A 24,929-nucleotide genomic window follows, 5' to 3' on the forward strand; every position below is an offset into this window, starting at 1 on the left:
GTGTGCCAAATGCTATCAAAACTGGATTAGTAGACAACAATTGTGTTCAATGAACAGAAGGGGGGAGGGAAAGAAGTAGTTTCCAAGTAACCCGTGAATGGAATTTTCCTATTCTGGTGCATTTTTTTAAATATATTTTTTTATTTTTTATCTCATGCAAGAATTAATTTGAACATATCCTTACTTGGTTTAGACGTGCAACCCATCTTCACTAAAACTAAGTTTTCTTATGTAAAATTACCTCATATATTGCAGGTTTAAAAACAGAATGTCTGACTTAAATGCATAACTCAGCTCAGGTGCTGTGACCACGGATGTTCTGTACTTCTCCAACATTTTTGAAATTAAAAAAAGAAGTTTTTACATGCCAAAAGCAGAAAAAAAGTTAAACACCTGTACAAAAAAATGCAAGACATAAAAACTGCGTTCAGCCTTCATTTTATTGACTTTTTGACCTTGAAGCAGAGTTTATGACAATCTTCTTGAATGTAACAATAACATTAGGCCGTCTCTTTCCTACTCTAGATATTTTTAAGAACTGAGATTTTCTGTTGTATTTGTCTTATCCAGACACAAATTAAGTTTTTTGTGAGGAATAACTGAAACAAAATAAAATGCTTTCCAAAGTGGAGATTTTTTTAAAAAACAACAACACTGCTTTAAGTGTAGACCTGAAATATGAAGCCTTTCAAAAAAAATGACTTACAAGTCTGTTTTGCACTTGCCCGCTATTATTACTTTGTGCCATAGAAACCACAACAATAATGGAGCATTTTTAATGTTTTTGTCCACATCTGACTTGCTTTATGCTAGTCCTGCTGGCTTCAGACCTTGACTGTGCACTAAAATGGTTAATAACTGAGAATAAATAGTAAAAGGTATTTAAGAAGAAACAAGCAAATGAAAAAAAAAATGCTTTTGTGTATTTCGATTTGTTGTTAATATGAACATCCTCTCCATCTTGTAGCCCACGAAGGACATTTTAGCTTTGATGTAAAAAAAAGAAGCAGGAAGCAGTTTTTTTTAATTAATAGAGAAATAGCATTTGTTTACAATAATCTGAGTAGTGTTAGTGTTAATGTTTTTTATGACAACATATTAAGTATTTGAAACAATTTGATTAGTCCAAAAATAAAAACAACTCTCAATTCTGTGCCACCTCTTGAAAAACAAAACAAAACAAAAAAAACTTGATCTCAAGCTTTTTACACAGAAAAAACGTATGTTCCTAATTATATATATAAATACATACATATAAATATCTAAATATATTTTACACTGAAAGTGAAAAATATATATTTCTTGAGTTCTTCCTCCAGAAATATGAAGTTTTCATGCAGTGAGTCAAGCAGCACCACATTTAGATACAAAAACACATCCCAAAGACTGTCCTTGAACGCTGACATTTGAAGCACATCCCCTGCAGACCTAATCATGGCAAATACTGCGTGTCATTTGTTCACAACACTCGGACCTGGCTGATGGTAGTGGTGGTAATTCACCACTGCTGTGACAGACAACTCCTATGGTGATGTGCCCTGTGCTCACATCTCCCCTCTGTCTGCTTATATTTTCCCGGCTTGTCTCAGTTGCATGACGGACCTTTTGTCTTTTCTGCCTCAGTGAACAAGTCACCAGTTTAGAGACCAAAAGTAAATAAATAAATAATAAAACAACTTTCCTTTTAAACTTTTAAATAATTGCTCTCCTTCTGGTCAGTTTCATCGCAATTGTATTTTTTTGTATTTCTGGAGTCAGACACGCTGTTGTTTCTCCTCTCCCTGACAGCTCCTACCACCCTCCACTACGTCTTTACTGTTTACTTTACCACGTGCTTGCAGCTTCCCAAACCCCGCCCCTCTCCAATCTCTGGCCAATCACGTGACTTAGACGACACACTGGAACTTCTGAGGAAGCCAATCGGTGTCTTGTCTGTGAACCGTCACCGGAAAACATGGCGGCGCACATTACCAGACCTGTGAGAGGACTTCTTCCACTGTAAGTCTGTTTATGTGCTTTAGCGTGTTTTATGATGTATTTTTTTTCTATTATTCGTAGAAAATCCTAACCGGAAAACGGCACCGTAGTAATATATACCACCCAGTTTCTTTTCCTTTCACGGTGGAAGCTTTTAATGCATGTTATTAACATTTTCCAGGCTTTGTTTGTCGCAGCTTTTTGACTTTGAAACGTGAAATATTTAGGCTAAACAACTTAGAACTGTTGACATTCTGAAGATAAACACGATAGAGCGAGTTAGTGTGTCGCTCTTTGCGTCTCAGTTTGAAAACAGCTCCATATGTATTAAAACAGACAGGTATTTATAAGAGGGAAGTTCCATCGCGATGGTATAGTACTCAACTCTGGCCATGCTTATAGTAATGATCAGGGGTATATTAAATATTGATTTCTCCTCATTCTATTGTCTGTAGGAAACTGCATTTTGCCGCAGAGCAAAATATGTTAAAACCTGTCTCCGTTAAATACACATAAACTAGATCAAAGGCCTACCCTTCCTTGAAGGAATGCATATCACCCGCTGCCTTTCATGCCAGTATTTTAAACAAGAAAAAATATCTCATGGTGACATCTGATGGAGTTATAACTGTTTTGGTCAAACCTTGTAAATGATGCTATCCTGGGTCTCACATGAGAACTATCAAAATGCTTTAGCTCTCGAGTATGTGTTGTTATAGTTATAGCCATTGCTGTGTTTGTTAAAGTTCATCAGAAGTTGCGGCCATCCTAAATTGGGATGACTACAAATGTTAATCAGTTATAGAAGTGTGCAGTGCTAAGAGTCTTAGCTACTGCCATACCCAATTTTAGCTCAATATCTGTCAAACTGTCTGACTTATGGTCCATTAGCTGTGGCGGCCATTTTGAATTTGGTTGGCCTGAAAAGTTAATCACTTGTAGATACATCCAGTGATTACCTTCTGAAAATTTCATTAAAATCCATCCAGTGGTTCATGAGATATTTTGCTGACAGTCAGATAATGTTGATTCAAATAGTTTTTGTCAGTTTTAAGAACAGATTGGTTAGCACCTGGACTGTAAGTTGGGCAAAACTCTCAACTACTAACACGCCAAAACGTAGCTCAATATCTGTAATACTGACTGAACTAAAATTTTTACAAAAACTGTGATCTACACGACCATCTTAATGACAAAATGCGCCTCACCAGACATAAACTTTGATAACTTACTAAGCTTCCATTGAGGAATTAGGAATCTGGCCTGATACTAAAGTGGATTTCTGCAATCTTCCAACTAATTCAGTCTTAAAAGTTTCATAGTGGTTTAGGTGAATGCTATTTTATAAACCTTTACTTTGCCATAAGCTTGGCATAACATAGATATTTACATAGAATGTTGTGATTATTTTCATGCACAAGCAGTAGCAGCAGCAACTTGCTGTAGCATTTTCAGTTCAGCCTGGGGACACTTCCACTGGTAGTATTGTAATATATCTGCTGAATTAACCATACAGTACAAATTTGTCTGTAGTTTAAAAGTTTACAAAATAGTTTGCATTACCCTGTATGAAATTCTTGAGATTAGTTGTTTTTACAATGGTAGCAATTTCATTTGCTCATGGCCTTGCATGCACTCGGTATTAGCTATTGTAAGAATTAATCTTCATTTGTCCAATCTGAAGTCATTCAAGAGCTATCTACAGCAGGTAAGATGTTATTTGCCCATAACCTGTTTACAGAATCCACTTCAAAAGATCTGACATATTGCCTCAAGTGGTTGAATAAAAGGCAACTGGACATTATCCTATGTTTCTCTAACCTTATTATGCTGCAATACTAAATAGGTTTTACTCTACAAATACAGGTACCAATTCCTCGTAATACATTTTTTGTAAAATTAAATTAGGAGCTTTCCAAAGGGTCAAAAATGTGATCTGCTCTCATACCTTTTTCTGAGTCATAGGGGTAAAAAAAATCTTCAAACACCATGTTAGTTTGTAACACAAAACTTAAGAGTGTTTAATAATTCAGTAACATGTCCGTTTTGGTCAGCAACATTGTGACATGTGAGTCTAAACTAAGGTGCAAAAATTTCCAGAGGCACCAAGCTGACAATCCTGCTAAATTAAAGTGTGAAGAAAATGTCACGGCATTTTGGTGGGTGTATCTTTGTATATGTTTATATATATATTTATTTGCTTGTGGGGATAGCCTGAACAAATCAGACCTTTTTTTTTAAGTTTTCACTTCTTGGTGTCTTGTTGCATATTAAACTGATTTAAAGTAAACTTAACTACCTAGATATTGTTAACCTTTCCGTTTTCAGCATGTACTGAATGTAAACCATGAAGTCTATTTTTCCAAATGAGTCTTGTAAATTATGGCTGGGGTCTCTAAGAACCAGTACATCAGTGGTTAAATACAGCCCCCACAGATGGTTGGAGCTAAGAGAGGAATGTGTGTGCTTGTTTTATGGACAGCCTAGAGCTCTCACCCTCGCATTGGCGGCAGACTGCTCTTTGTCACAAACACCCTCATGTCAAAGATGCAACAGCATCCTGGAGGAAGCATTGACTGCTGCTATGAAGTCGACAAGTGATGAAAGTAGCCTAGAGGTTGTCAATTAAGAGAGCCAAGGCCTGGACCTTATAAGTTAATGGGCATTTTCCCCTCTCAGGGCCTGCTAGGGCTTTATAGCACAGCCTATAAAAACCCTAAGTATAATGCACCCCCATAACGTTTTCAATTAGGAGAAGGAGCATAAAGCCATGCAGACGCTTGCCGTTCATGCTAGAATGTTTACGTAGTGGCATTTAGCATAAATTGGAAAGGGAATTTTCATTTGCCCCAGTTGTTTTAAGCAGCAGCTACTGGGCAGAATTTTATCTTGATGGGACTTCATGCTGACTGGAAGACATCTTGTGTCTTCCTTGTACCTTTTTATTTATTTATCATATAGATATTTAGCCACAACTTTAAAGGCCCTCTTTTGTTTGTAGTAAGAAATACCATACATTTCTTTAAAATACTTGTGTAATGTCATATACTCTTATTATTTGTACAGAATAAAAAAAATACAAGTAATATCAAAGTATAACAGGTTACAATACAAGAAGGATCTACAAGGAGACGATGAAAAGGTGAAATAAGAACTATACATAAAATGAAGGAAATACATGAGATGCATGAAAGAAAACTCTTGTTTCTGACACTTTGTTTATATGTAGTATTATGTAGTAATAATAAACACCTAATGAATGTACTCATCTGGTGTGCTCTGTGGCGGAGGTTTCCTTGGCTTCCGGTAGAAAAATAAATGAGTGCTGAATAAACACCAGAGTGTTGACACCTCATTTCCTCATTGATTGGTGGTGGAAGCTGAGCTTAAGGTGTGTGGCCATAATCCAATCAAGCAAGAAAACAACCACTGGGACTTTGTAACCAAAATCTGCATTTTTGGGATGGTGTGCAGGTCAGCCAGGGTATCTCAAACCAAATGCCACAGTGAACTGGTTGTTAATTTACCTAATATTTAATTAGCCACATTCCAGATCATTGTCTGGGTAGTTTTGAAAAACTTGTTGGTACTTATACAATCCAGTGTTCCTCCTTTTCAACTTCTTGTGTGTTTTTTTTTAAAGCTAGTCAGAAATGTCACTATGGTTCTATGAGATTAAGTTCAACATTAGCAGTATAAACCTACATCCCAGCTTTACTGTTTGGATCCACCAGTGCCTTCAAATGGACCTTTTTCTTTGCTTTTGTTTTGCACTTTAGGCTTTTTTTTTGAGCCAAGAAATCAATAAATCACCCTATTACCTTCTGTTGACCCAGCTACGGTTGCCTTTGAAATCTGTTGCAGAGCACTAAGTTAACACATGTTGCTGTGCGAAAACAAAGTCCTAGAGATCGGCGTGGAAACCAGCTGAGTAAACAGGGTTGAGGGAGCAGTTTGAGATGCCAAGAAAGAGAGGTCTACACTTGTCTCTGCACTGACTAAGGTGGATCCATAAGGCCAACAGATGGATATGTTATCTTGTATCCCATAGAAAAAAGAAAAAAAAAAACTAAAACAAGTGACTCTGCTCTCGCACTGAAGCCTTTGATCAACATCACATCTTCGGCCACGGTGTAGGACTTCTTATGACCCTAGAGAGCACATGGAACTGCATCTGTATAAACACAACTAAGAGGAATGTGTGAACAATGCAACAAAAGAATTTTGTTCTAGAAACATGGGGTGGACTTGGCTAACGGGTGGTTTATGTGGTTAAGGATTTAAGCTTGGGACTTGGGTTGAATGAGAAGCTGGGGAAATATTCTCTGTTTTTAATGATAACACAAGATTAAAACTTGTGTTTTTACTTGCAGATGTGAGCCAATATGAGTCACTTTAAAATGTGAGTTCAGTGACTATAAAACCCCTGACAATTGATGTAGTTCTGCAGTAAACTAGCAGTAAGTTTCTCAAAGGTACTTGTCCTTGATCAAGATTTTTTTTGCGATTTAGATGTATTAGATTGATTATTAGCATTTTTGCGTTATCTGCCTGGGGCTACAAATTAAAATTAGCCAGTGCACTGGTGAATGATCCTTGGCAGATAAGTATCAACATAAAACAACTTTGGTAGTTGTCGAGTGAAATTAAACATGACAGTGGTCATTTCTTTTTTTCTGTTTTGATATTGTAGGCATTGGCTACAACTTTAAGACATATTTCACATCTTTTGAAGTGGAGTGTTGAAGAAAATATAAGCACAATTAATATCTCATCCTATAGTTTAACTCTGACTGGACTGACGAGCTAACCTTTAGTCCAAAGTCGATTGCTGCCTTTTCTTTACAACTCCAGTCTAACAAATTTTAAATGGCTCCTTAAAGTACTGCTTTAGAAAACCTTTTAAGGTTATTTACTGTAGTATCTCACTGGGTTGCGACTGTTGGAGACTAGTTGGCAGTATTGGAAGGAAATTGGCAAATTTTCAGTTGTAAGATCAATGAATTCTGGCTATTTGCAACCAAAGGACCAATGACCAATAAGCTGTGCAGCTGTGTTTAGCAAAATGGTATTCTAGGCCATGTGTATTAATTCTTTGCGCCCATCACGTCCGCTTTGGCTTGTTTTATACCCACCACCCCCTCGTTTATGATTTAATATGCTTGAATACACATTTAAAATGAAGATATGCAAACTTGGATCAACTTTTTGGCAATTATTAGTTATCATTTCTTTTTGAGATTGGAGTTGTTTTAAGGTGACAGCAGTCCACTTTGGTCATGGCTGGTATCTCCTCAGTCCGATCAGATTTAAACTCTAAACTCTAAACTAAGGTCATTTAAGAATCATCTACAACAGATAAGATATTACTTGTTCATAACATTTCCACACTCCTTCACTTCAAAAGATCTGAACTATCCCTTTAAGTGAACTTCTTGATTGCTTTATTATAGGTAGTTTTTAATAGAGTGTGTTTGGACGGGGTTGGTACAGTTTAGTCCACGTATCACTAAGTTACAGACAGTGCTTTTGTCAAACAGCCAGTAAGGTCTCCTTTGGTACTAAATCCATTTTACCTTTCAGAACTCTGTGTGTGTACATATAAATTTCTAGTATTAGGTCTTTTAAGGGTAAATGCTTTTGGTACCCTCTCCTTATTCCGTAGTGGTATTTCGGTTGTTTTACTGCACTGTAGTTGGCTCCTTGCCATGTAGCTGGTTGGGTCGTTCCATGGCGATGAGGTGTAATTTACCCAGCATTTCCTGTCTGATGCACAGCAACCTAATAAGAGGCCTGCTTTTATAGCTGAGTGATTAACCAGGCTCAGCAGGAGAGTTGTGTTTCTATGTGCCTGTGTTCTTGCTGTTTACTGTGCCAATACACCTCAAGCATGTTGGATGTGTGTGAATCTATAGGCGCAGCTGACCGTAACAGAACATGGCTCCATACTGTACCAAGGTGACTGCAGTCCTGTTTCTAACCTCTTGGTGTCAGTGTTGACAGTGAGCTTTGAGACGAGGTCTGCGATGGCAGGTTGTAATTTAGGTTGGAGAAGCTTTAACTTTTTAACTTAGTGCACTAGTATTTGGGCCAGGAAATTTTGTCTGCAATCTGAACCTTTTCTTCAGCTATATTTGTGCTCGAAACAAGTATAGTATTTTCTTTTCTTTTTGTGAAAATTGTTACATTAGCAGCTAGTGATAAAATAAGTACAGAACTTAAAGTTATAGTATTGATGAACCAATTAAATCAAAATTAACTAAACAAAAATGCACCAAAGTAAGTAAAAAGTATTGTTATAAGTAGTTGTTAGATTTTGATTCAATATACTTAATTCTTTTGATTTTTCATTACATTCAAGAGTTTTATAAATCAATGCATGTTTAAGATTTGAAATAAATAAAAATAGCATCTAGTTTACAGTTTAGAAATGAAGACCAGGGTATTTTTCAACTGCAGCCCCAGGTGAGTGCTATGCTGTGAACTAATAGTGTTTTTCCACTTCATGGTACAGAATGTGTCTTCACAGCCTTTCTCCTGCTGACAGGACCCTCTTGACCTCAACAGAATCAGCTGTTTTTCATGGCAGCGTTTACGAAACAGCCATGACACAAGACACAAGACACAACTTTCTTGTGTGTTTTTGCTCGTAATTTTCCATTGAATTAGAAGACACCTTGTTTAAAAGGTCCTACAGGTTGAGTGTAGTAGTTTTAAAGCAGATGTTGCTCTAAGATTAACGCTTTGCAACAGAAAACTTTAAAATGGACTGAAAAAAGATTGATCTTTAATCTTTGTTTAAAGTTTTTAGTTAATGTAAAAAAAAAAACAACACTCAAACCTCAGACAACAAACTGGACTGATAGCTGAACAGTGGAAGATAAAAACTGAACATTTTAAACATTTAAAATGACAGCTGTATATTCATTAGATATGTCTCATTATTTGCCAAACGTAATGGGACTAGATGTCATTTATTTTCTGAGCATGTTTCCTTTGCACATTGATACATTTTACCAATAAACTTATTCCAAGCATCAAACCTTTTTCATAAAAGTTTAAAAATCTTCATCAAGTTTTTATTGTTTTCATCTGTAAAAATGTAATAAAAGGTTAGCAGTTGTTTAGTATGAAAGTAGTTAATTGACATAAAACAGTCAAGATCTTTCTTTATTTAATGTTAAATTAAAAACAGTAGGTGGGGTTCTGTGGAAAAGTTCTGAACAAAAAATACCTTAGTTGGAAATAGCTTTTAGATTGACCTCAGTATGAAGTTAAAAAAGTTAATTTTGACCCCATTGATGAGCTAATGGCTGGTCTGAGCAGCTCCAATTCTAAAGATTTCATATGGATTCACACAAGAGTTATTTTATAATGTTTTTACATTTCTACCAATTTTCCATTCCATAATTATTAACAAGACTCCCATAGTTATTAAGCAGCAGGTAGCTGTAGCACTTCTGGTTCAGCCTTTGGCACTTACCATGTCAGACAGAATATACCTCCGCCAGTATTTAGATCATTTACTTTTTTCATTCACAACCAAACCACTCCGTCTGTGTTTGAACATATTAAAAGAGATATACTGACGACCCCTCCCCGCCCTCCTCCATCCCAGTTTGCACACTGAACAGAAAGAGGTCGAAATGATGTATTCTCAGAGATACATTGTGTCTAGTGTTTGTTTTGAACAGCAGTGGCTTAAATACATGCTTATGAAAACAGGCCAGATATGTATTTTTTGTGTCATTAAAAAAAAAAAAAACAGTAAAAGTCCTGTTTCTGGTTCGTCTTGCTAGCGAGTAAAGAGTTGGTATTTTGCTGAATTTGGAACTTGTTTGTAACTTCTTATCACAGCACTAGTTGCAGACAGACAGCCTCCTGTTAGTGCTACACTTCATTAGAACCAGGTTTCAGTGGTACCACACACATTCAAACAGCAGGGCCATCTCCCTAGCATCAAAGGATGTTTTATACAAAGGGCTGTCTCTGTGTCTGTCCTCCCATCAGTGTCTGCTAATGATGCATGCTGCACACATTTTTTAACACCGACACCCTCCTCTCCCTGTCATTCATTCACATTCTTAAATGCTGAATGTCTGATTCCATTTTTTTCCCCCCCTCGTCTCTTACTGTTTTTCTCCCCTTCTGACATTTGTGGTGTTTGTTTGGCTGCTGGGTTTTGTTTGTTTATTGTTTCCAGATGGCAGACGCAGACTTCATTTGTGTGGCTTTCAAGTTCCCAGAGAGCTTTTTACAGCCTTGGCTCAAGCGCTTATCCTGTTTCCTCTCGCCAGTCTTTATGATGGGCCCTTTTAAATGTAGCAACTGGAAACAACTGTCACTTCCAGTCTTCGTTGTGAGCAGGAGAAAGTGTCTTTCGGTGTGTGCTCGCCATCTAGACGTCTTCATTACTGATGGAGGAGTCTGTGTTGGGATGACGACGATGTTACTGTTACTATAAGTTGAACTTTACTGGCTTCATGCTTGCTGCTCCACATTTCAGCTGCATCATGAGACTTTTCTTTGGGGAAAGAAAAAAAAAGAGATAACGTGTGCAATCATGAAGGTCTTTACCCTGTTTTTCTATATGTGACTTATTAATTTTTATGCATCTTTTTCTCTCAAGATTTGCTGAGTTAGTCAGGGCATCATTAAGCTCTCTGACATCACTTATTTACAGGAATCCATGAGGGCGACTTGCCCAATAAATGTGGGGGAGGACCAGCGCTTGTCTTTACTCATCGGATGTGGTTTTAAGACAGCGTAATAATCATAGCTCTCAGCTTTATAAAGCCCCCCCCTTCTTCTTGAGGAGGTCTTTTTTTTTTCCTGGCTGCTGCTAAATAAGTGATTACTCTGGCATTCCAGCCTGCCTAATCTCATTTCTGACAGTGATTTCTAACAGCGAGTAGCAGTCATCAGGGCACTAAATTAATTGAACTAACCATGCAAATAGTAACTGAAGGTAAATGTGTTAACTGTTTGTCTTTTTATTTTTGTGACATACTAGATGTTCTGGGCAGATAGCTATTTTTGGTCACAGTCAAACTTATGTTTTGAAAGATGCTGGGAAACCCAATGTGTCATAGACTTATTCTTTATTTGCTGAATGTCACTGGTATGTGTCACAGGAGATTTGTGTGCTTTATCATCTGTTGATGATGATGATGATTATAATATGTGCAAAGATAAGGGTAGTCCTCCCGGACAGTCATTACAGTAACCTGCTTGTGACCCCGTGCAAATGGATCCGAGCTGAAGTGTGAGGGGATCGGACTTTAATGTTCACGTAATCACTGGTGTTTGTGTTTTACCACTACTGAGCGCCTGGCTGGCCGGCTAATCTCATCAGGGTTTGGGCTGTGCTGCTGGGGTGAGAGAGAGGACAGCCTAGCATGACCCACATCTCTGTGCCAGGACAGTTACAAGACTCTAACTCCAGTTCCATCGAGAGTTTACTACAAGGCCCACTGCCAGGGTATTTACTACCGAACAGTCTGGCACGCCAAGCTAATGCCTGTACTAATGTCCTAAAGACACAGACACTGAAACGTAGAAGTGTTTACTGATATTCAACATCCCAAATTCTGTAGTTTAGATCTTTTTTTAACATCTTAATGCATGGAAACCAGACAACTCTTGAAGTACCATACATTTCAACTCCTCAGATTTTCCATATTAACTTGCAGTATTTTTCCTAATTTAAATTATGCACTCTCTCGTTTCTTTTTCAAAAATCATCAAATTGTTCCTTAGGTTCTGTATGAACAGTGAAATAGTGAAGTTTGCAAAAAACTGATTTTTTTTAATATAAACTCTACCTGATGATAGCTTTCTAATGTTGTAGAAACCTTTCTGAATCTTCATGCTTTGTTTTGATGTCTAATAGACTTTCATGTAATGTATCTGTTATCTAGGCTGGACTTCCTAATATTCTCATTTTACATCTTAATACCACTATAATCACTAATGAAGTCATGTTTGATTTTTGTGTCACAAACAGAAGAAGAAATGTCTGCTCGCCGACTTGCACAAGAATGACTTTACTTTGTGGTGTTGTTAGCTTCTAATGTGTCATTTCATGTCACGCTAATTTCATGCTAATTCACTTGTGGTAAAATACATTCAGTTGTTTTAAACTGATTTTTAAAGACTTTATTTAACACACGTTCAGTCATTAATAAAATAGGATAATATAGAGTTTTCTTGAAGTCTTGTTTTGGGTTTTCACTGCTCAGTAGAAAATCCCCCCAGATGTGGGCATTGTTGTCTCAGTGAACAGATCACTGAACCTTTTTGCACTCATGAAAGCTCTGATACTCGCTACTTCCTCGGCCTCAAATCACCGTTCAAACAAGACACACACACACCCCATACACGCACACACATGCACATATCCTCTCGCACACACTTACACAGGAAGCAAATCAGCAGCTGGCTGTTTGATGATCTAATTTAAACCAGTGGATATTTTTGAGCCTTTTCTATCTTCTGATATCCATGTTTGTGTGGACACAGAGGTATAATAAAGGTAGCTTCTTTTACTCAATGGATAGATAGATTTCCTGTTTTGCTGTTAAGACACAAATCTAAATATTTGGTTTTCCATTTTATTATTAAAAAAAAAAACATGTACAAACGCCAGAAATGGCTGCTTCATCACTCTTTTTTGTGAGTTCCTTAGGCTTCAGAGTTTTTTATCTGTTAACATTTGAAATGCAGCTCAAAGTAGACACTAACACTGGTTTTGTTCAGACAGAGCTCAAGTCTTCCAAACCAGACTTTGTCTTCTTACAAAATCCTCACAGAAGTCTGTGCAGACATGCATAACATGAGCTGTCTATAAGTGTTTTGAGTGGATTTTTTAGAAAAGAATCAGATGTAAATCCAGATTGACACAAGCTTCATTATCATATAGTTTTCTATGATAATTACAGCCAACACCTGTTCAGATCAAACAAACCATTTAGGATTTAAGATTCTCACCCAGGAATAATTATCACCTAGCAGCTGATGTGACAACATGAGTATTTGTTATCTCATTTGCTTCTCCCAATCCGCAGATTGATGTACTTCTGCTAATGTAATGTTAGCAAGATTAGCATAAAAAGCAATAGGGGTACCACGTGCCTGTCTTTAACGATTTTAATCTGATACTTTTTAAAGAAGAATTTTGCTTTGTAATCTTTGTATGTCAGTGTTTCAAACAAATAAAAGGTTTTAGTTTTAAAATGGACAAAAAAAGATATTCATAAAGAAATAGCAAATGTAGTCTTTCTTCTTTAATGAAACATAGGCTGTGTAGTGATTCATTATCCGTTGGGAATTCATCAAATGCTGCTTTGCCTAAAGGCATGCAATTTGTTTAGATTTTAGCAGGTAACCTGATATCTCAGCTTATTAAATCAATAAATTAAAAGCATGCCTTGCTTTATGATGTTAAATACATGAACAGACATGAACACAAAAACATACAAACACAAGCAGCATGACAAGTTAGTTTATCTTTGATGTACACCTCCTGACAAAAAGACTCCCTCCTATGAAAGGATCACAAATAAACTACAATGAAACAATTCAGTCACCAAAGGAGGCCTATTTTTCTCTCTTTTTGTGTTTTGAAATCAAGTCTGTTAGGAACTGGTAGTTTGTGTTTCTGCTTTGATCTAAATGTAGCACATGATGCCTGGTCCTTTTCAACAGTGTATGTTGAAAGATTTCTCCCCGGTTTAAGAGAAGTATTTCATTTTGGAACACATTTACGGAGAATAGTGGACGATGGACAGAATTAGATGGCAGTATGACCAAAAGCAAATTGTCATGCTTTTTCAGTCTCGTCTTCGCTGATGCGGTACTTCCTCGGGCTTTTGTCCTCAGTCTGGGGCACAGCTGTCGGGCAAAGGTGCTATCCACGCTCCCCTCCCAAAAACCACAGGCCACGCACCACTGCACCACAAACACTAAATAGGAGTATTAGACACACCATGTTAAGGGTTGCTGGTGTTTGGGCTTGTGGCTTTTGGTGCCTGTCTTGTCTTATGGCCAGAGACATGTGCATCCTCACAAAGACTCACTCACAGCTGCACGCCACACTGCAAAAGTTATTTTACGCTCCATCTCTGACTATCAGAGAACAGATTTACTCAATTGCGGTAAATGTTCATTGTTCTGCTGCTGAATTCTGCGGCCAGTGACCCCTTTCTATTGCTTCAGATTTTGCCATCTGACTATAGATCTGCTTTATGTAAATGCCCACAAGGCCTATCTACCCTTACAGGGTTTGATTATGCACCACTGGCATCACACCTCAGCAGGATATAAGCAAACATGAAAATTAATTCGCAGCTAAATGCTACTATATGCGGTCTGAGAGGGAGGCAAGAGGGAAAATCAAACACAGATTTACACCAGCGAACAGCTCCGGCATTAGGAAAAGGAGCCTGAAGGCAGTCTTCATTAATGTGCAAAGCAAATGAGCTAACACGTGCGCGCACACATACAAATACACCGATCAGCCATAACATCATGACCACTGGCAGGTGAAGTGCTCATTTCTTTTTACATTGCAATGTTCTTTTGGGAAAACTTGAATCCTGGAATTTAATTGGATTTTATTTTGACTTTTTTCACAATTTACACCCCTGACATGTCAACAGCTATCGTCTGTAGCAGCAGTAAATTTGGAGAATGTTGCCTGTCATCTTACTTTAATATTGACAAATTTTTAAATCCAACCTTTGAAGTACTTTGCGGCTTGAGGTTTCCAAAGAAAGAACATCGTCCTGTCAGTTTGATGTATTTTATTTTTGGTTGAAATTCTTTGATAATTTTGACTTTCACCTGCAGTTATAACATCTTTTTTAGAATGTCTGTTATGAACTTAAGCATGAAAGTACTTGAGCATGACTTTGTCTGAGAGCAATGCAAATGGAATTGCCCCCCAATGGTTTGGAATGCACCCAGCTGCCCTTTAAAAGGTGATAACTGGAAAATACAGGATGAAGCCTCAGTCAAAGTGGGGACCTTATGTAAGAAAGTTAGCCATAGAAAAGATGAAATGGGGCGAACAGGAGAGACGTTCAAGGAGATATGAAGAGAAAAGATCAAATACACACATTTTGCTTTCTTCCTCTGTGTTGTGATACCAGCCGGCTCATAAGCCACAGAATCCTTGATACTTCCCATTAGCAGTGACTGAAAACAATCCTGTAATGGCAGTCACTTCTTTTCCTGAAAGTGTAACAGTGCCTTTGTTGTTACAAACTTCTTCAGAAGGTCTTGTTAAATTCTCCATGAGACCATTAGATGACCAAGTTGAACTCAGTGTTTCATGACAGTGAAAAACAGCATATATAGAAAATGAAAGGGAAATCATTATGTTATTGACCCTGATGTTTGTATAACTCTTGATATCTTAATCTCCAGTCTTTGGGCATTTTTTTTCCTCACAAATATTGCCTTAGCTTGTCTGTGGTTTCAAGCAAGTATAAGATTTACCACACTTTTTTTTTCTTTTTTTCAAAAGTTCTAATGTTTTTGTAGCACTGTGGGGAGGCAGTCACTTAGTGGTGACTGTATGTGGTTGTTTTCCAATTGGAAAATTAGATCCTGTAAATATATTGCAGCAGATGCACAGTAAGGAAACTAAATGTCAAAAGCACAATTTAAAGATGCATCTGGACAGAATGAATATAGGATTGTATTTTAGTTTCCTAAGACATTACTGACAAGACATGGTGACTAACTATAGTCAGTTTGTCTAAGTTCAGATTGCACGATTATGGATATGTCAATTATCAAAGTGGTTGTGTGAACTTTAAAACTAAAGTCCAGACTTAACCTAAATTTCACACTTTCATGGAAAGTGGAAATGTAGAAACTAGATTAAAGGCTCTAGCACCAGTCCCTAACCTTGTTCTTAGGGTGTTTTCACACCTGCAGTGTTTAGTCTCTGCCTGGTGTCCATTGAATTTGAACTTTAATCATATTTAAAATAGGCATAGTATAGAACCAATGCATGATTATTACAGATACTTTCTAGGACTTTAAGCTGTCCAAAAGGATTCTCAGCATTATTTAAAATTAAAAAATCTAAACAGTTACATATTAGACAACTTAACTGCCTTGACATAAATCACATTTACTGAATTAGACAGCTGAGAGTACCTTAAAATGCATGTTGCCACTATTTTATTAAACCTGACACAGCATTCCTTTACTCGTCAGGAAGGAAGTGGAGTTGGAAGTTCATGAGGCCTGTACAGGAGCTCTTCCCTTTACAAGCCCAAATTCAAAGCATTTCTTTACTTCTCTCCTTGTGTTCAGTGAACCTAATGTAAGCCTGTGCATCCGGTCTCCATTTCTGTGTTTTCCTCTAAGAGAACGTGACAGTGATAAGACTCTTTTGAAGTCCAGTTTTACTATAGGACTTTTAAAGGAGGACAAACCCTACAGCCATCTGCTAAACTGAACAGAACACTTCGCTAGCCCTCTTTAGTTTTCTTGGCGTCAAGATTGACTGTTGTTTTGCTATCTTTGCATATCGAGGATCTCATTCTCTCTTCAAAGGTTGACTCATCCTTGATAGAATTTCCACATCACAAGTTTCAGTGACACCATTAGGCTTCCATCCAGTCAAAACAGTCTGCAGCACGACACCCATCATGGCCTGTGTCAATCAGCAGGCATTTCCAGTAACAATATACCAACACCCATTCTGCAATGTTCAGGAAACATTTCACTAACTTCAAATGGAATTTTCTTAATGACGTCCTGTATTTGGTATCTGCTCTCACTATCTGTTTTCCTGTAATGGACCCGTTAGACTGTAGTCCACTGACTTTTGACCTTGCCAATGCTTTTATTGAATTCAAAAAGCACCAGTGAGAATTATTGGGATCTGCTAAACTCAGCTATTATTTAAAAATCATTTTATTCATTGGTAACATGAAGTTATTTTAAACTGGAGGAAGTAAAGTGACTTTTAAGGTGGCCTGCACATTACAGACACAGCCCTATAAGATGAAAGAATTACAATGTTGTTTGTAGGAAAAAAAGTCTCTACTTTTGGGTATAATCTTCCAAGGGACTCTTTAGCTGTAACTAAAAAGCCAAAAGTAACATAAAAAATGACCCCTAATAAGATGAATAGCGATAGACTTCTGCTTTCCAAATGTCCTCGTTAATGTATTTTATTTGACATACAACTTCATAAACCAAACCGTAGCCATTTCAGTTTTCTCCACTTTTTGTTTTTTTGTTTTGATTTCATCTTTTCAGTCTCATGGTTCTATACATATATTCATAAGTTTCATTATTTTTGGACATTGTGTTCAGGACTGTCTCAAATACAAGTCGACTGATATTAATTTTTCAGTTGCTTATGCTGACATTTAGAAATCGGGACAGCTGACGCAGGATTTATAAAGCTCTCTTTAGGGTTTGCTAGTGTGACGCCATGAAAAACACCCTTATAATGGGGAGCACTGTTTGATTGACACAAGAGTGTCGTGTCATATGTAACAACACTGCTGCCCACAGATGTCCTCACTTGTTATTCGGCTTAGTATGTCGTGACCATTTCCGGTTATTTAAAAAATGTCGATAATTGGCATAATTGATAAGTCGATCTACATCTTGTCTCAAATGCTTTATCCTATTTGATACTGTGAGAGTTCAGTTACTATTCTTTGTCACTAAGCACTGGTTCTCTGCTGCCTTTTTTACACAGAACATAGTCTTTAGAGAATTGTACAAGACATGTCTAGATCAATATACATTGATTTTTACATGTTTTGGCATCAATAAAGGCGCAAAAATACATTGGCTAATACCACTGCTGGCTGGTTGCCTGCAGAAGTTTCTTATGTGACATTGTTTTTACTTTTGTTATTTCTCAGACAGTTGAGGGAAATTAGTTAAAATATATAAAAAGTTTATGGCCATAACTTAGATGTTTGAGATTCTTAGGATTTGCCGTTTCCTGGATGACTGAGAATCGGTACAAACAACCCTGATGTTTGTTGAATTGACAGAGCTGTCACCCTAATCTTTTTAGTTGAGGTGATGAGTAAAATGTCTACAAACACAGAGATGCTTTCAAATTGATTTTTTTTTTGTATTAAATCATGCATTTGATGATCTGAGACAACTGAGAACTGAAAGATGCCTTTGCTTTACACAATTTCTAATAAGGTTTGTGTTTTAATGAACAAAAGCAGAAAATGGCTGGGTTCAAAATACTTATTATAACCTATAATATATTTAGTGTTTTGAATGTGAAAATGTAAAAAATCACATTCAGTTTATATTTCTGAGGGTAAATTGAAGGTGATCTTACAATAACAACAAATTAAAAAAAAAACTGTTAAACTGTATTTGACTGGGTCAAAGGGCCTCCAGCGCCGTTTAAAAAATCATACATTATATGAGGGTATAAGAGTGATACTGTACTGTACAGAATTAATCTTTTGCTTTAATAATCTGTTTTACAAATGCATGTGTCAGTTTGCACTTTGTAAACGAAGCAACCTTGACATTCCAGTTAAAACAGGCCATCACGTAACACCATTTGTTAAAGTAGAGAAAATATAAAAAATAAAACTCCTCCATTTACTTTATTGTTTTCATTTACAAACATATGGAGAGATTCAAAAACATTTTCCTTGTGTGGTCCTGAAACGAGCTGATGTGAAACAAATTTTAAAAAGTGCGTTCAGTTTCCATAATCCTCCCATGATCCTCCCAGTAAGGGAAGGAAGGGGCTCTGACTTTTGCCCACCCCCACCCGCACCACACCCTTAATGGAGCGATAGGCCAGTACAGGGTCTTGCCCTTCCCTGTCACTTTCCACACTGGAATTAGATTTATGTTGAGTTTTTTTTCTGAATATTTCACCTGCTTACACACTCTACTGTGAGTTTGCCACAGGCTGTTTTAGAAACTACGGCAGCATGACACTCATTGGTTGATAATAGACAAACCTATGGTAACTTTTATCTCCTCAAATTATTTTATAGGCCAGTCTAAATTTAGATCTGTGGGTTTGTGTTTAGAAGGAAAACTTGGTGACTTTCTGAAATGTCTGCTACAAAGTAAAAGTACTGAAAAAATGCTATGTTTATCCCCTATATATATATACCTTTGTCTATACTCTGGAAAAAATAATAACAGGAAGCACCTTTTGTGACTGCATGAGGAAAGCTGTAAAGTGTTAGTGAGAGCATTTTGTATGTACAAAAACTGGCATCAACAACAGTTGTGTATGGGTGTGAGTTTGGAGTTCTGAAGTGAAGTGAAATTTATTTATATACCGGTAGCACTTTTCAGCAGCAAGGCGATTCAAAGTGCAGCGTACCTAATATACAGCTACCATTTATGTAAGAGTAAAACATTGTCAAACACTACTCAAGTGAGTTTTATACCAATTTGTGGTCGTAAATGGTTTATAAAACTGTCAGTTTGGCATAAAAAAGGAAGTCAGCAGTCGAAGGTTGAAACTTTTGTCTTGTATAATTTTATCTTTATCATCCATTTGTTAACAATCAAAACATTCTCATTTATAATTGTTTGTATTCAGACGTGTACTGCATTTAATTTTTTTTTCATCTTGTCAAACAGACTTTGTCTGTAGAGCAGTTTTAAAACTCTTTAAAAACTGGTTGTGTTTGCTGAGCTGTTTCTCTTCCGCGGGGGCTCCGTGACTCGAAGGTGGCTGTGTTATGCAAAACAAAGGAAAAGGAATTCTCTTTATGTGGCGCACAAAACAGTGCTCTGACAAGCTTACAATTCTAGTTTCCTATGTTAATTACAGCTTTTGCTGCAGGAGATGTGTTGCTTTATTGACATGGTGGTGCTTGGTCAGATGGGAAGTAATGCTCCACTTACTTTATATAAATTTACTGTATAGGCAAATCCCATACATGCAGCAAACCGAGCTGAAAAAGGGAACAAAATGTGTGGCATAACTTATTAATGCTGGGTCCCATGGACTGACCAGAGGGGCTTTCAGTTTACAGTCCTTTTTATGTGGAGTTCAGGGAGTTACTGTGTGTGTGTGTGTGTGTGTGTGTGTGTGTTGAGATGGGGGGGCTATATAATACTTCCATGGTTTTGGCAGTCAGATTTTCAAGAAACTTCCTGGTGTGTCAGGATCAGTCAGGCCTAAGCCAGTCTTAATTAAAGGCTTGGGGCCGGGCAGAAGTTGAGGGCAAAAGGCATCCCTGTTGGTTAAAAGAATGAAGCGTCTGTCATTATAACACTATGGGGAGCGTCAGCTTTATTACTTAAAATTCCTCCTTAAAATGAAGGACTATTCAATGCAGGCACACAGGAATGGTGATTTATAATAGCCTGTAAGAAATGGGAAAAAGAAAGTGGTCAATTTTCTTTTTTTTTTTTGTTAAAAACTATTTTCATGGTTTCAATGTTTTTATTTGTGCCTACAACAGCAAAGCATGGTCAAGCATTTGTCCCCCTTGTATTAAAATATCCAATCAGCTTTGCTCTCACAATTGTATCTATACTTAAATGATGTAAAAATGCTGGTTAAATTGAAAGGTAGTGCTCAAGCTCATAGTAATTCTTCAGTTATATATATTTTCCTCACTTATTTTTAAAGTGCATATGTAGCACTTTAAATGCTTGAATTTTAAAGTAAGTTTTACAGTACATGAGAACAGTTTAATAGTCCTGGTTGTTAGAGCAGTTTAAGTTACCAACTGTATTTAAAACAGATGCAGTTGTAAGAAAGATGTAGATACTGTACTCAACCACTTGGGGGCACAGGCAACTTACAGGGAAGATATGAGGAGATTTGAGCTTGATGGAAACTAGTTTGCAGTGAGTGGGTTTATTAATTAAATGAAATATGATCCAAAAAACTGTATGACCCATCGCACACCACCAGAGTGAAGACCAATGTCAAAGATGTCCTTTTTTTGGCTTTATCTTGTTATTCTGGGGGCATATTTCCCCTCTAAATCCAACGTCAGACAACGCCTTAGTCTTTTTTTGGTCTCCTGAGTGGATATTTCCAGTGCACCCATCTGTCAGACTGTTTTTCTGAAGTCCGTGGATGGGTGAGAGGGTGTGTTTGTGTCTGGTCCTGAGTGTGTGAACTGGTATGGGCAACAGAGTAGACAGTACATTTCACATTGCAGGCCAAAAAATCCAAATTGTCTGATCTGTTATGTGATTTATTGCCCTAGTTATATCCATTTCCAGGGCTCACCAGGTCACTTTTTTATTAATTCCATGTCATTCGCCCATGCAAAGACTTTCTGTCTTTTCTCTCTTTCTTCCACAAACTTCCCAAGTGATTTTTACTTTGTCTTGACAACTCGTAGAGTCGTCATCTCTATTGTATCATTTAACTATAGAGGTTTGCTTAATGTTTGCTTTCTCAACAGTGTATGTTGAATATGTAGTTTTGGATTGTTTTACATTAAAACATCCTTCTCCAACATTGTCTAATATGAAAATTAGAGTCATTATTGTTTCTGAGCTGTGAGAAGGCTTCTCACCTGCAGTACTAATATTGTTATGCATTCATATCATGGGGGGGGGGTTATGTAACAGTGCTGAGATGGAAAGTGCAGCCACCTTGCCAGTCTTAATGCATTCAGGCTCTACAGCGTCAGATGGCCTCTGTGATCCAGGGGGGCTCAAGATGGCAATGCTGTTTAGCAGTCCATATATGTGTGTTTGTGCTGCAGTGTTTGTTAGATTAGACTCAGATGTGTGCGTCCATATGGTTTGATGGTGACACATTTGAGTCTGTCTGGCCTTGTGCCGAATTTGTGTAAAGTGTGTTTCTTTCTTTTCACATTGAAGCTGTGCCAACCTTATGTGTGTTTTTGTGGTGGAGTATATATCTAAGTAGGCCTTTTTTAGGCCATGTGACTGGTGTGTGATCCTGTGACTGTATGGTCACAATCTGTACCGTGCCACCAGAAGAGGTGAGAGCATGAGTTTGTTGACCCATGAAAGAATGACCATGGAAGCTTGTCAAGTTCATGCTGGTTGTTTTTAGTTTTTCATTAGTTGAGATGCTGCTTAAAAGTGAATGCCAATCAGTCTTTGCTCCTGTTTCGTTCTCTCTCTCCCCCTCAGACACAGAGCCAGTGATATAAGTTGTGGGGAAATCTCCCCTCCTCTCTCCTCTGCTTCTTCTCTCCTGTGCACTGTAATCCTGACACGGAAAAACCAGCCCTCAGAGAACAAGTGTCAGCGCTCGAATGGAGTGCGCAGTCAGCTTCCCCCTTTTTTCTCCCTCAGGTTAGCATGTTAGAGAGTGCTAATGCTGATGGAGGTGGCAATTAACTACACAGTGATCACAGTGATTGTGCTTGGACTGCTGCCTTAGAGCCTTGCTAAGGAGATACGTAACTGATATCAACACGACTGGGACTGTGTCGTGACAGATAAGCACATATAAAGTGGATTATTTTTGTAAATAGAGTAAAAGCTGCAAGGACTGTGTGCTGGATATTTGACTTGCTAATGTCAGCAGACAGTTTATAGTTCTTAGAGCTTAAAAGATTGCTCCTTATTTATATAAACGATAATAATGACACATCATATATGAGCAAAGTATAAATAAATCTTACACTTTAAAAACAAGATTTAAGCCTTTACATCTGAGCAACAAATAGGCTCCTACCATAAATTTTTGTTTGTGTTTGCTGCTGCACGCACTGGTTTAAAGCTTTTTTTTTTTTTTTGCTAGACACCTATGGGTCTTTCTTTGAGAACTTTCTAACCCTAACCCCTACTGTCAGGTTGTGAAATAGGCCAAAGATCTTTGCATTAAATAAATGAGAATTTCTCTCATGTCCAACCCTGCTGTGGCCAAAGGTTTAATGTCACAGATGTTGGCTCCATCTGGCCCTGTTCTTCTCATTCTCCCATTAACTGTTGTCATGATTTATGCTTGATTAGGAATAAACTTTGTCAGTGGCTCAGGTTTGAGTCTTTTGTGCATTAAGACGATGTTTGTGGGAGGAAAAAAAATGAGAAAAATACAGATCAATTAACAGCTTTTCAAAATGAAGCAATTCTGCATTTTCTTTTCAGCTTAGTTTTCAGTTAATTCCAAGTGGCCCTGCAACTTATAATATACATACAGTATAAAGCTGATCGAAAAGTAAATATCTATAAGAAAGATGCTATGCCAAAATATTCTCCAGGCTCACCACAACTGGCACAGACCCCCTCATCCCCCATCCCAAGGCGACGATCCTGTGTATCCAGCATAATGAAGCCATATAAGCCTGTTATTTGCTGCTTTACGGCTTGTTTTATGAAGGTGAGTTGACAAGCAGCTCCCAGAATGGTTCCTGCCTCTTTAACACACAGTATTACCAAAAGAAAAGGAGCAGTGAAGAGGGAGGGGAGGGCAGGCTGGAGAATGCGCCGGGGCCATTATGTTGGTCCTACCGGGGCTTTGATGGGTCGAGGTCTGGCTGCAGGCTATCACTAGTACATTTTACGTCTTCCACCTTTTGTCGCTGAGACATTATTGACGTGTGACCTATGTTACTGTTCCCACCTCCTCTTCACTAATCAATTCCCGCATCGATCCATTAATCAGACTGGGTGATGGCCAGTGAAAGGGCCCATGGGTATATGTGAAGAATTGTGGGATAGGCCTCAGGCTACTTTGGAGGAGGGCCTTCACCTGTGGAGTGCACTGCTTAAAGTTTGGCTTAACAAGTGATCCCAGCCTTTAATTTGAAAGCATCGAAAGGGAAAAAAAGAAGCATTTACACTATTGTATTATTTGCAATTTTTAAAATTTGAATGCTTAGATTTTGTCCAACTTGGACACATATAAATGCAAGAGAAATGTAATGACACAAATATTTTACATTGGAACGTATGATTTTTTGCTTTGATTTGGTTGTGCCCAGACTCAAGACTGTCAGGGGTAAAATAATGACAGGAAGTATTCTCATCAATGGAGCATTTAGTATAACTTGTAAAACATTGGCTCAAATTTTAGCAACCCTGTGTGAACAAAACAAGGATGCATTTTGAATAAGAGCAAACATGTTTTTGTTTGTCTCACTGTTTCCATGGAAGTTGGGCAGTAGCATAATTGTGCTTAGGCCACAAACAGAAACAGCTCAGACACGCAGACAGCCAACAGATCAAAACGGAAGCTGCGGGAGGGGAACCCACCATGCTTTGATTAGGTTTGGTTGGGTTTTGGTTTGGTGTGTGCAGCCTAAAGCCATCACCCCAGTCCGTCTCTGCTCTTGCCAAATTGTTTTGCCAAAACGGCAAAAGATTTTGGAAAGAAAGTTAGACAGAGAAAAGCTGTGGGCTGTTTTTTTTAGCCCACCTGCTCCTCAGTTTGTCTAGGGTCCAGCCGACAGTCACTCAGCTCTTGTGGGTTTAGTGAATTGAGAAGACACTTCTTGTGTGGATTTTTCAATTCTTCGACATGTCATTTGGCTGAGAGTGCTTTTGTCCCCTGGCTCTTTTCTCCCTGCTCCTTCTGCCGAGACAAGTCGTGTCATCCCCTCGTGATCAGCACTTTTGTTGCCTTTGTTTTTGGCCCTACCTCAGAAGTCCATCTTGTCTTTTATGTCCCTGCCTTTCATGCATAAGGGAACAGTTGTGGCCTGTTGTGGGGCTGTTCCACTGCATTTCCACCAGTGGGGTTTCCTTTCATTCATTTCAAAGTACTACAATAGACTCTGAGGGCCTAAATGACCAATGCAGAGTGCACAATCCTACAGAGTCCTCTCATTTTGTTTTGCCAGAGTCAATAAAAATGCTAAGTTAAAAGCTAACCCCTTTATGCCCTCTTTGAATTGAGCAACTTGTTTGACCTTTCGAAGCCCCCCTCTTTATTATCTTTTAATGATGAATTCATTTATATATTTTTTAGCTTTTACAAAAGCCTAGTATTCTGCACACATAACTTGTAGTTTAATGATGGT

The 24,929-nt window shown here is 37.8% G+C and overlaps 1 protein-coding gene across 1 annotated transcript in view; it reads left to right on the forward strand.

The window, feature by feature from the left end:
• Window positions 1-1,904: 1,904 nt before the first annotated feature.
• The window catches only part of clybl (citrate lyase beta like), a 59,712-nt gene continuing 36,687 nt past the window's right edge, over window positions 1,905-24,929 (forward strand). Inside the window, exon 1 of the mRNA XM_017410105.2 lies at window positions 1,905-1,998. Coding sequence (XP_017265594.1) covers window positions 1,955-1,998 — 44 coding nt within the window. The 5' untranslated portion in view covers window positions 1,905-1,954. The remainder of the gene's footprint in view (window positions 1,999-24,929) is intronic.

This window comes from Kryptolebias marmoratus, linkage group LG6, assembly GCF_001649575.2.
Source record: "Kryptolebias marmoratus isolate JLee-2015 linkage group LG6, ASM164957v2, whole genome shotgun sequence".
Classification (NCBI taxonomy): Eukaryota; Metazoa; Chordata; class Actinopteri; order Cyprinodontiformes; family Rivulidae; genus Kryptolebias; species Kryptolebias marmoratus.